At 43.0% G+C, this 13,007-nt stretch overlaps 2 protein-coding genes across 6 annotated transcripts; both read right to left on the bottom strand.

The window, feature by feature from the left end:
* Positions 1 to 1,024: 1,024 nt before the first annotated feature.
* Positions 1,025 to 10,272, bottom strand: LOC6037877 (E3 ubiquitin-protein ligase PPP1R11). 5 transcript variants are annotated; one of them, XR_005277303.1, is made up of 4 exons: positions 9,934 to 10,272; positions 1,996 to 3,487; positions 1,704 to 1,799; positions 1,531 to 1,583 (listed from the first exon to the last, which is right to left on the bottom strand). XR_005277303.1 is itself a non-coding variant. In XM_001847691.2 (3 exons), the coding sequence occupies exons 1-3, from the start codon at positions 10,039 to 10,041 to the stop codon at positions 1,182 to 1,184; spliced, it is 453 nt and encodes a 150-aa protein (XP_001847743.2). In that variant the 5' UTR covers positions 10,042 to 10,251; the 3' UTR covers positions 1,025 to 1,181. The 5 variants fall into 5 exon arrangements, 1 of the variants encoding a protein (XP_001847743.2); XR_005277300.1 differs by having other exon boundaries at positions 1,704 to 1,809; XR_005277302.1 differs by having other exon boundaries at positions 1,980 to 3,487.
* On the bottom strand, positions 8,416 to 9,927 carry LOC6037879 (succinate--hydroxymethylglutarate CoA-transferase). Its single transcript, XM_038254470.1, has one exon. It carries the CDS (start codon positions 9,777 to 9,779, stop codon positions 8,502 to 8,504), a length of 1,278 nt encoding a protein of 425 aa, XP_038110398.1. The 5' UTR covers positions 9,780 to 9,927; the 3' UTR covers positions 8,416 to 8,501.
* Positions 10,273 to 13,007: the final 2,735 nt, after the last annotated feature.

A 13,007-nucleotide genomic window follows, 5' to 3' on the forward strand; every position in this document is an offset into this window, starting at 1 on the left:
AGAAATGTCACGATCCGGAGTACTTGAGTACTCGTGACAGTGCTAGGAATTTAAAATTGAATGCTGTGTTTGGGAATCGCTAGTTCTATTGCACAACAAAAATATTTGGTAACTGTTAAAATTGTTATACATTCTAGGTATTTTAAGTTTACATCTGTGTTTGGGAAGTGCTTTGACGAGGAAAATGGAATACTTTAAAATGGTTTGAATGTGCACAGTTTGCCTAGCTTTTTTATGATTGAACAACAGTTGTAGAAATTTTGACCGTGACCGAGAGAAGTACCAGAAAAGGAAATTGAAAATGAATAATATTCAGCTTTTAAAAACGGGGACTAGCTAATGTGCGACGCGCCTAACCGTCTGGGAGGAAGTGCTGGAAAAGCATGAACTCTCCATCGTGATCCCTAGCAATCCTCTAAAAATAAACAAACGCAGCAAACAAAAATTAAGTTTTCTTTTATGGTAATTTCTCAACATTTTCTGCCTCCACTCGATTCGGCTGTCCTCCTGAAACGAAAACTTCTGGGAACTGTAGAATATGAGGCACCAAACCAAACACGATTCTCTGATTCGGCTGCCATCCTGAAGCGCAGACTTCCGGGAACGAGAGAATGCTCGGCGTGGTTGACAGTTCTGATGGAAGCACCGGGAAAAGAGGAATTGACGCGCGACAGTAAACAAATATGTTCGTTGTGGATCTAGGTATGGGAGAAGAGCCAAGAGAATGTTCAGCGTGGGGTTAACTTTTTGCAGATTCTTGACAATGGCAGGTCTACTTCCACATTGTTCAAAAGAACTAAACCAACGAAAATCAAGATGGCGATAGTTTGACAGCCCGAAAAAAAACCAACGCTCTTCAGAGAATGTTTCGAACAGGGTACTCGGAAATGTTTACGAATGTTGTCAATTCTGACGACATTGTAATCGAATGTGAAGCAAAAGCTCAAAACAGGTACACAACATGTGATATTTTGAACTGATACATTTTTGATATTATCTTGAACGGAAAATGAAACTTCCACCGTTCAACACTACAATCATTTGGATCATTTATTGTATATAATGTTATCGCATCATGAGTGAACGCTTGTTGTTAATGTAGTTTCAAGATTGAAGGTACTTAAAATAATCACTACTCTTAATTTTAGGTTTCTTCCAATTCCACCAGAAAAACCTCGCGTTCAAGCCACATTTGAATCACCGTTCCTTTGTTCGCCCGGTTTATTACCATCCGATGGTGGATCTAATGGAAAGAATCAAGGTAAATCAAGGCATAACTGATAAGCAACGGCCAACTCACCTTCGCCACTCGCGGGCGGTCCACCACCTTCCGCTCCGCCGTCCGCCGCATCCTCCGCCGGTGGCTGCGGTTTGTTCTTCTTCTTGAGCTCCACGTGGCCGTAGCAGTGCTCGCACTCGTCTTCGCTCTCCGACGAGCTTTCGCCGAATTCCCGTGGCTTCACGTACACGCAGCAGCATTTGGACTTTTTCTTGTTCATGTGCTCGTTGTCGACGGTGCCGTTCGTCCACTGGACTTTCTTGTCCGAGCGGGGCTTCTGGAGGCGCAACCGAAGAACGGGGGGCTGGAAAGGGGTGATGAAACGTGTGTGAATTTCAAGATTTTTCATTGTATGTCCCAGTACCCGTTTTTAAATATTTATATGACAGTCCCTGCAAATAACAAACTTCAATGCCCTCCTTACTTCAATAGCTTGAAGACTGTCGTCGCAACCAGGGGGTTGGATAGAAATTGTGGACAACAGAATCTGCGAAAACCTCGAGCCGTCGCTGACGAATGCCTAGAAAAAGCTACGAAACAGTTTGTGTACATTGTTGATGATCGGTAGAGTAGAAGCAAGAAGCACATGTGTTTCAAGAACGTTTCGGGCCGTAGTTATTAAAAGTGATAGCAAAACATGGATGAAATTCGTGGTTTTCGAGAAATAAAAAAATCATTGGGTGCAGAATGGGCCACCTACGTTTGTCAATTTCTACCTTGTTTTCGCTTTCTTCCTAACCTCAGACAACTGTCAAACCTTTTAAAACAAGCAGTCAGTTCGCAGCACTACCCACTCAGCGCGTTCCGTTTGAATTCCGTTTAGAATTCCACTTGAGCGAAAAAAGTTCGATTCGAATTCTAAACAGTGTTCGTTTTAGATTCTAAACCGCATTCCGTTTCAAACGCAACAACCGGTTCCGTTTGAGTTTTCGCCGCAAATCGGTTTAAGTGGAGTTGAAACGGAATCGAAGCGGAATTGATGGGTTGGTTTTGACAGCTTCTTCTTCTTCTTCTTGTTTTTACTTGTTGGTTTTCTTTTTTCTTTGTTTCGATTGAATCCAAAGTTAATTGGAATTCAACCAGAGAGGTTGATTAATGTTTTTTGCACGATTCAATGATTTTTCATAAATTTTATTTAAATTCCTTGTTAAAAAAACGCCCCACCCGAACCCAGACCCCCAGTCCTCTATTTTTTTATTAGCCATTTTAAATAAACAAAGCACTGACAGTTTGTATTCCCCGTGGCAATCCAAAACGTCGTGATTCTTGATGGCCCCGGTCAATCCTCCGGATCTCTTGCCACTGCCATCGCCGTGCAGCTCCATTAGCTTGACCAGATCGAAGCGGCTTGTTGGCAACCTGGGCCGGATTTAGCGAAACAAACTGGATGTTGGAATCTGCCTGCTGGAAACATTGTGGACCGGCGTTGGCACCACCCGGTTGTACGTCTGGTACGGCGCCTGCGTCACAAATACGGCCGACCGCCCTGGGTGGCGTCCTGCGGGGCAGCAAAACTCCCGGTGAATTTCCCGAAACGTGTAGCTGGGTAGAGGTAGACCGCTGCTTCCCACGACGAAGATGACGAATTTCCTCCCGCAACGCAGGTTGGCGTGTTCTTGGCGTGAGCGTGAGGTGGGGCGGCTACTTCGGTTGCTTCCGACTTGCTGCCGCTACTTTCCATCATGCTCATGCCTGCTGCGGACGCGAATGATGCCGGACGATTCCTGCTTGTGGCCACTGCAGTAGTGCGAGGACGATCCTGAGGATCGTACTTTACAGCATGATGCTTCGGCGTATCGTTATCCCCGTCGCTTTCACCCTCCGTCACACAGGCCATCGACGTCGACGTGAACGCCATCTGTCTCAATCTGGACGAGAACGGAGAGGGCTTGATGGCGGTGGAATAGCTTGATCCTCCTTCCGTCGGTACTGGTTCCTCGAGGACATTCCACGGCTGCTGCCGCACGTGCACGTTGACATTTGACCGGCGTCCCCACTACCGGATCCAACTGCGGCAGGTTTGCGCTCCTTTTCCTTCGACCCCTCGCAAGTGGGGCCAGAGCATCCACGGGGTTCAAATTCTTCGTCGTTTTGCTCTTGGCCGATGGTGCCGCAGTTTTTCAAAACTACCGGATTTTCTGCGGCCTGAGCTCTTTCCTCCAACCGTCGTAGCAGCTCCCGGCCTGAACAGCCTCTCAGCTTCCGTCTCTGTCGGAAGAAAAAAAAAGTGTTATTCAATAACGAAAAAAGTGGAACATTTTTTTCCCCTACCTGTCTAGCTATTCACAAAATTTACAAAAGACTGCCACGCAAATTTCAATCAAAAAGGCCTACCGCGATTGCACGTGGGCGGCGCAAGAACGAAAAAAAAAATTAAACAGGATCTAACATGTCACAATCCATTTTCCTTAAGCAAAATCATGACGTTTGGTTAAACAGACAACAACAAAACCGATTCGGCGAAACGCGGCGAAATGTCATCGAGGCTCCGCTGTACACCGCCAGGTGTCGCCCTAGTGCAAAAACGGTTAAACGGAATCGAAACGGAGTCCAACCGGAGATTCCGCTTAGAAAATTTCGAAGCAATTTTCGAAGCGGAATTCGAAGCGGAATGAACCCGTCATGCGGAAAACGATTTGATTGGGTAAGACTGGTTGCAACGCGGCTCTACTTTGTTCTAGCTCCCAATCAAAGCGTTTTCGGCTAGACGGGTTCATTCCGCTTCGAATTCCGCTTCGAAAATTGCTTCGAAATTTTCTAAACAGATTGTCTGATTGAGTTCCGCTTCGGTTCCGTTTGAGCAATTTTTGCACAAGGGCGACACCTGCTGGTGTATGGTGGAACCTCGATGAAATTTCGCCGAGTTTCGCCGAAGCGGTTTTCTTGTTGATTTTTGGCAATCAAACGTCAAAGTGTTAGGAAAAAAGTAGGAAGTAGGAAAACTTGTTCGAACCTGTTTTCTTTCGCGCCACGTTTTTTTTTACGGAAAAACAGATTTGCCGTGGAATTAATCGGACTGGTGAGTTAAGCTCGTTATAAAAAAATATAAAATAACAGTGACAGTAAGTAACAGTTTATTTCGTTTTTTTTTTCAAATTTTTCCCGCAGACACGTTTGGCCACTAAGCAAACCTGGCGGAAGCTTCCCTTTTCGACACGTCCCAGAAGTCCTCGCTGTGGATCGAGGTGATGATCAAGTTTTGCGGCAGGTGGTGCTGGGGACGGGCGGAAGGCGGCTTCCTAACCGCACTCAACCAGGCAATCAACGCTCGCAACCGAAGTGGCCGCCCTTCCTCACGCTCACGACAAGAACACGCAAACCTGCGTTGTGGGAGGTACCAGACGTACAACCGGGTGGTGCAACCACCGGTCCACAATGCTTCTTGTAGGCAGGTTCTTTCATCAAGTTCCCGACGCAGAACAGCTAGTTTGGTCCGCCGAGCCCTGCCCAGATCGTCAAGCTAATGGAGCAGCACAACGTCAGTGGCAAGGGATCCGAAATGTTGACCGAAGCCACCAACAATGACGTCGTTACGGATTGCACCGAGGAATACAATCTGTCAGTGGTTTATGTTTATTTTACAGAATAAAAAAAAATATGAGGACTGGGGGGTTGGGTTCGTGTTAGGCGTTTCATTTGACGAGAAATTTAAATAATACATAAAATTCTTTCAAAATAAGAAAAAATGCTTTAATCAACCTCTCTGGTTGAATTCAAATTAATTTTGGATTCAACCAAAATAAAAAGAAAACCAAAAAGTAAAAACAAGAATAAGAAGAAGCAGCTGTCAAAACTAATCCGTCCATTCCGTTTCGATTCCGTTTGAATTCCGCTTGAACCGATTTGCGGCGAAAACTCAAACGGAACCGGTTGTTGCGTTTGAAACGGAATGCGTTTTAGAATCTAAAACGAACACTGTTTAGACTGGTTGCAACGCGAAGTTTTATAATTGTTTCAAATTGCGAGCAGTTTTAAATTTTTAGAACTGGCGGAAATGAAACTAGAACACGGTGCTCGCAACGCGCTGATCTAAATGTTGTTTCAAAAAAATGCTTTTAATTGTGTGCGTATGATTATCAACACAGCATCATAGTGTGTGTGTAAGAATACGTGGATATCTCCATATATCTGATTTTTTTTGAAACTGAGTTCTATTCCAGTTCCAAATCGTCTCACGTTTGAAACAAACTCGTCGAGCAGTTTTATTCCGGTTTCAAAATACTGCTCGAAAAATAAAACTGCAACTCCGCGTTGCGGGTGGTCTGTTTCAGTTCTATTTGAAAAATGAAACAGCTAGAACAAAGTAGAGCCGCGTTGCAACCAGTCTTAGAATTCGAATCGAACTTTTTTCGCTCAAGCGGAATTCTAAACGGAATTCAAACGGAACGTGCTGAGTGGGCTGTTTCATTTTTCAAATAGAACTGAAACAGACCACGCGCAACGCGGAGTTGCAGTTTTATTTTTCGAGCAGTATTTTGAAACCGGAATAAAACTGCTCGACGAGTTTGTTTCAAACGTGAGACGGTTTGGAACTGGAATAGAACTCAGTTTCAAAAAAAAATCAGATATATAAAGATATCCACGTATTCTTACACACACACTATGATGCTGTGTTGATAATCATACGCACACAATTAAAAGCATTTTTTTGAAACAACATTTAGATCAGCGCGTTGCGAGCACCGTGTTTTAGTTTCATTTCCGCCAGTTCTAAAAATTTAAAACTGCTCGTAATTTGAAACAATTATAAAACTTCGCGCTGCAGACAGTCTTAGACTTAGATGGTTCGCATCTATAAACAAAATATCGGACCGGAGCAAGTGGCCGAAGGCGAGCTTGGACGCGGAAGTTCCGTCCGCTACGCTTCCCAGAGTTACCAGATTCTAAGACCCGACCCGAAACTGGAAAAAGAGCCAAACGCAAGAAGGTGGACGAGAATCTACCGCAGGACACGTTGTGCTGCTACTGCGGTGCTCAATTCAGCCTGTCTACGGCTTGGAACCACGGATTAGGGTGTAATATCAAAATCGATTTTCCAGCACAGGACTTTTTCACTTCCTTTTGGGGTCCTAAACAACTCCCCAAAGTTTGGGACCGATTGGTTTAGTCCTCAGTTTGCGCAAAGCAATTCAATTTTCCATATAAATTTGTATGGGGAAAACCATTTTTTTGGATTTTGATATTTAACAATTCGACGTTTCATGCTATATCAAAACCGGACCCATATTTGGAAGGTGCTCAACAACTTTGCCGAAGAGAGTATGGTGCTAACTTGCTCCTGAAAGATGATATCTGGAGCAACATTTGAAAGGGGCGGTACGACATTGCTCTTACGGCCTTTGGTCCCATTTAAACGCGTGTAATGAAAGGCCGTAAGAGCAATGTCGTACCGCCCCTTTCAAATGTTGCTCCAGATATAGCGTCCTCAAAACTCGTCTAAAACGTTTTTTTCGAGCAAAAAACACATTTTAGACGAGTTTTGAACACGCTGTATCTTTTTTTAGGGGCAAGCTAGCACCATACTCTCTTGGGGAAAGTTGTAGAGCACATTCCAGAGCATCCAAATATGAGTCCGGTTTTGATATAGCATGAAAAGTGGATTTAATAAATATCAAAGTCCAAAAAAATTGTTTTCCCCATACAAATTTATATGGAAAATTGAATCGCTTTGCGCAAAGTGAGGACTAAACCAATCGGTCCCAAACTTTGGGGAGTTGTTTAGGAACCCAGAAGGAACTGAAAAAGTGCTGTGCTCACTAAATTTGGGCAACTTTAATTTTTTTCATACAACCATATTACACCCTAGTGCCCATGCGTCGGCTGAGATTTTCTCTTAACTTTGAACTCTGGTTTTTAGTTACTTCCCAGTCAAATCAACCCAAATTCTGAAACGGAATCTAATTAGAATCGTATACAAATTCCGTTTCAAACGCAACAACCGGTTGTTGTGTTTGAAACGGAATTTGTATACGATTCTAATTAGATTCTGTTTCAGAATTCGGATTGATTTGACTGGGTTGTTTTTCTTGTTTACTTTATTTCTCATAATCACATAAAATTTCTTATAAAATGAATAAACATTGGAATAAACTGAACTGAAATACATTTTTATAGTACTCAATATGAAATCTTTTATTTTTATCAATTTTCAAATACTTTATTGATCATTATTTATCGAAATAAGATTGAATTTTCAAGATGACGCATTCTGCCCCGCATGCATGAGAAAGCAACATTTTTTTTCTTTTCACATATTAAGGCCGTTGCAAATATTTTTCAAAGTTTAGGTCGCCCCACCCCCCTCCCTCCCCCCCCCTCCTCTTCAAAATTGGCCTGAAAAATCAGGGGTAAAAAAAATATTTTTTCGAAAAACTTCAAAATTTTAATGAAAATTTAAGTTTAAACAAATGAAAACCAGTTAAAATGCATTTTCCCGCGTTTATAATCATATTTAGCATGTTTGAACTCCTTTGAAAACATTTTAAATTTTCATAAAATACCAACGTACAGTCTTACAAAAAAAATTTTGGGGAATAAAATTCCGTCAATACCTCGATATTTTCAAAACTAATGATTAGAAAGCAACTGTACACCTGTAAAAAGCATTTTAAAACACTTTTTTCAGCCAGATGTTGAAACCTAAGCTTGTAATTTAAATTTTTATATTTTTTTATTTTTAAAAAAAAAAGGTTACGGGCCTTAACAAGAAGCTGCATTTTAGAATAAGCCAAGAGTTTGACTTTCACTGGTCGAGAGCGTTGTTATTTAGCTGATGATAACGAGCATGTAGGCCTCGGCAGCTTCGCCAGCGGATTCCGTAAGAATCAATTTCATCCAGGACGACTAGCGTGAGAAGGGGGTGACGTGCTGAATACGACAGCGCACTCTTTAGGGCTTATCCATATACCAGGGAGTAGCTGCAAATGAAGTTATGCAGAATGCTGACTATTTTATGCTTTCTAGGAAATTGAACTTTCCGTCGGTGTTAGGGAAGCGCTCACTGTTTCATTAGTGTAACCAGTTTAACTATGTTACCAACATTTAAAGTTCATTGAAAATTACTGTATAAATTTCAAACTGAACGGCTAATTTTAGATATCTTAACCGATGGATTTCTCAGAAAATTTAAACTCTCGTTGCACTAAAATCGTCATACAATTTCATTGCTTCAAAATATAAATGCTTTTCTTCGGGATATGAACAACACAAAATAAAATATCAATCACTGAATGGCTTCCGTTTTACGCAGCCCGGCGATCTTATCGTCACTGTATTGCAGCAAATCTCGCAAGACCTGCTCGGTGTGCTGGCCGAGCAGAGGCGGCGCCGTCTGGGCCCGGTTTGCGGCCTCACTGTAAACGACGGGTGGTCCCACAACTTTGACCTCGCCCGCCGTTGGATGATCCAAGCTTTTGACCAGCTCGATGGCGCGAATGTGCGGATCCTGGAACACTTCGGCCATGCTGTTGATGGGTCCCACGGGGAAGGGTGCGTCGGCGAAGATGGTCATCCATTCGGGGGAGGATTTTTGGGCGATGATGGGGGCAAGGATGGCGATTAGTTCTTGCCGGTGGGTGACACGGGTTTGGTTCGTTCGGAAGCGATCATCGCTGGCTACTTCTGGGATTTCGAGGTAGGTACAGAGCGCTTCAAACTGGGCATTGCTGCCGCAGCCGATGGTGATGTGGCCGTTACTGGTTGGGAAGGCTTCGTACGGGACGATGCTTTCGTGGGCGGTTCCCCAGCGTTTGGCCTCTTTGTTAGCGTTGAGATAGTTGCTGGCCACGTTGATAAGGCAGGCGACCTGGGTTGAGAGCAGGTTGACGTCGATCTTTTGGCCACGGTTTGTGCGATGACGTTGGAGGAGTGCGGCCAAGATGGCACCATGTGCGTACAGTCCGGTAGCGATGTCAGTGATGGCCACGCCAACTTTCGCAGGGGGGCCGTCTTCACTCCCAGTGATGTGCAGCAATCCACCGATGGAGGCTGCTATAACGTCGTAGCCTGGTTTTGATTTGTATGGCCCAACTGGCCCGTACCCGGTAATGGAACAGTAAATTAATGACGGTGCAATTTTAGCCAGATTTTCGTAACCAAGTCCCATCTGGTCCAGCTTACCAGGAATGTAATTTTCTACCAGCACATCGCACTTACGCGCCAGATCATAAATAACTTCTCGACCTTTCTTCAAGTCTACACTAACACTCTTCTTGTTTCGGTTCGAGGCCATGAAATAAACGGAATCTTCCGAGTCCTTCAAGAAGGGAGGGCCCCACTTGCGCGACTCATCGCCGTGAAACGGGCGCTCGATCTTGTACACTTCCGCGCCAAGATCAGCCAACACCATAGTACAGTACGGTCCAGCCACGATACGTGTCAGATCCAGAACCTTCACCCCTTCCAGCGGAAAATTTCCACGGCCTTGATGAAGTGACCTTGAAAAAAGTGGCCACTGCTGGCGCTTTACGCGCCGGATCGCACATCTACAGCTACGGAACATGTCCCCTGATATCTCTCTCGAACCCCAACTGATAACACACTATCCAAAAACCCTCAATTTAAGCCAATTTACAGAGTTGCAACACCTTCCCTCGCTCAACCAGACTAACTAAGCCAACAACCTCCCATACACTAACTTAACCAGTGTTACTAACCTGACTGCTGCTACTGTCGCCACCGCTGCTGCTGGCGGGAATCTGTTCCGTGATGGTTCTGCTACCGGACGGGACTGGGGCGGCCATTTCCGTGTGTTCTGCTGCCATCAAACCGTCCGCCAAAACGAATTAAAGTGTTTTTGGTTCTATTTTTGCGCACCCACTGCGGCTAAATTTACGCGCGACACAATAAAACACCACAAACGGGAGCTCGCGAAAGAGGGTGGTGGAACGAAACGTAAACACTCACACTGCTGCTGAAGTCGCGCGATTTGTGGGGGTGGGGGTGGTTTGCGCGAGTTTTATTGTTGCTGGAAAAGTAAACAAAAACTTCATCACGCGGTGACGGGAAAACGTTAAGTTTATTGATGCGCGCGCGACATCAGCGATCTGCTTTACCGACGGTTAATTGTGCGCAGGAGTTCAAGGAAAACGTTCGGCTGAAAATTTTCGAATTTGTTCGAAAAATAGCCCGTATTGTTTGCAATTTGCATTAAACCACGATGCTGAACCGCGGGAACAAAAGTTTTGTGTTGTAACTTTCCGTGTTCCCTATGCTATTAAACATTAAATGTGAATGAAGTGAAAAGTGCTCCTCGATTCGATCCCATGATGTTGAACTAAGGACTTGCGTGAATCTAGCTCCATTTTTCGCCAGCTCCATTTTCACCCCAGCGCCCTCTAGCGGCCAATGAGAGAACTAATGGTGAAATATTTCATCTTGTTTTCCCAAGACACAAACCATGAACAGCGCCATCTGTGAGAACATTTGGAACTAAAAATGTGAATTTAGCTCCATTTTTCCTATTCTTCCAGCCCAGCCAGAAAAGTCCACAACTCTCACCCACATTAGCACAGTATTTAATTTGCTAATCGGTACAAAATTTAACCTCAATCTTTTTCGTGTACATGCGCACGTTGTTTCCTCTACGTGAGCTACAGAAAGAATGGTTTTAATAGGTTTTAATGCAATTAGATTCAATGCGAAGTTTTGTTCTAAGCGACCTGTAATGAATAATATTGGAACATCGTAGTTGTATCGTTAATTTGATTGTGGTTAACCGCGGTGGATACTTTTCTATACCACAGTTTTTTGTGTAATCAATGTGGTAGACTTGGATTTTTCATATAATTCACCTTCATGCTCCAATCTAGCTATGTTGGCTCATGAAACTCAACATTCCAATGAATAGGAAGTGTGGTTCAGGTCTCTAGCTTTCAGAAAAACCGATTACATTGAGGGAAGGTATCTTGAAATGGGCCCTATAGACCCAATTCCCCTAAAATATGATTTTTCATATAATTCACCTTCATGCTCCAATCTAGCTATGTTGGCTCATGAAACTCAACATTCCAATGAATAGGAAGTGTAGTTCAGGTCTCTAGCTATCAGAAAAACCGATCACATTGAGGAAGGTATCTTGAAATGGGCCCTATAGACCCAATTCCCTAAAATATGATTTTCATATAATTCACCTTCATGCTCAAATCTAGCTATGTTGGCTCATGAAACTCAACATTCCAATGAATAGGAAGTGTTGTTCAGGTCTCTAGCTTTCAGAAAAACCGATTACATTGAGGAAGGTATCTTGAAATGGGCCCTATAGACCCAATTCCCTAAAATATGATTTTCATATAATTCACCTTCATGCCAATCTAGCTATGTTGGCTCATGAAACTCAACATTCCAATGAATAGGAAGTGTAGTTCAGGTCTCTAGCTATCAGAAAAACCGATCACATTGAGGAAGGTATCTTGAAATGGGCCCTATAGACCCCTAAAATATGATTTTTCATATAATTCACCTTCATGCTCCAATCTAGCTATGTTGGCTCATGAAACTCAACATTCCAATGAATAGGAAGTGTAGTTCAGGTCTCTAGCTATCAGAAACCGATCACATTGAGGAAGGTATCTTGAAATGGGCCCTATAGACCCAATTCCCTAAAATATGATTTTCATATAATTCACCTTCATGCTCCAATCTAGCTATGTTGGCTCATGAAACTCAACATTCCAATGAATAGGAAGTGTAGTTCAGGTCTCTAGCTATCAGAAAAACCGATCACATTGAGGGAAGGTATCTTGAAATGGGCCCTATAGACCCAATTCCCCTAAAATATGATTTTTCATATAATTCACCTTCATGCTCAAATCTAGCTATGTTGGCTCATGAAACTCAGCATGAAGGTGAATTATATGAAAAATCATATATCATATAGGGGAATTGAGTCTATAGGGCCCATTTCAAGATACCTTCCCTCAATGTGATCGGTTTTTCTGATAGCTAGAGACCTGAACTACACTTCCTATTCATTGGAATGTTGAGTTTCATGAGCCAACATAGCTAGATTGGAGCATGAAGGTGAATTATATGAAAAATCATATTTTAGGGAATTGGGTCTATAGGGCCCATTTCAAGATACCTTCCTCAATGTGATCGGTTTTTCTGATAGCTAGAGACCTGAACTACACTTCCTATTCATTGAATGTTGAGTTTCATGAGCCAACATAGCTAGATTGGAGCATGAAGGTGAATTATATGAAAATCATATTTTAGGGAATTGGGTCTATAGGGCCCATTTCAAGATACCTTCCTCAATGTGATCGGGTTTTCTGATAGCTAGAGACCTAAACTACACTTCCTATTCATTGGAATGTTGAGTTTCATGAGCCAACATAGCTAGATTGGAGCATGAAGGTGAATTATATGAAAAATCATATTTTAGGGGAATTGGGTCTATAGGGCCCATTTCAAGATACCTTCCTCAATGTGATCGGGTTTTCTGATAGCTAGAGACCTAAACTACACTTCCTATTCATTGAATGTTGAGTTTCATGAGCCAACATAGCTAGATTGGAGCATGAAGGTGAATTATATGAAAAATCATATTTTAGGGGAATTGGGTCTATAGGGCCCATTTCAAGATACCTTCCCTCAATGTAATCGGTTTTTCTGAAAGCTAGAGACCTGAACAACACTTCCTATTCATTGGAATGTTGAGTTTCATGAGCCAACATAGCTAGATTTGAGCATGAAGGTGAATTATATGAAAATCATATTTTAGGGAATT

This window comes from Culex quinquefasciatus, chromosome 2 (assembly GCF_015732765.1).
Source record: "Culex quinquefasciatus strain JHB chromosome 2, VPISU_Cqui_1.0_pri_paternal, whole genome shotgun sequence".
In the NCBI taxonomy this organism is placed as follows: Eukaryota; Metazoa; Arthropoda; class Insecta; order Diptera; family Culicidae; genus Culex; species Culex quinquefasciatus.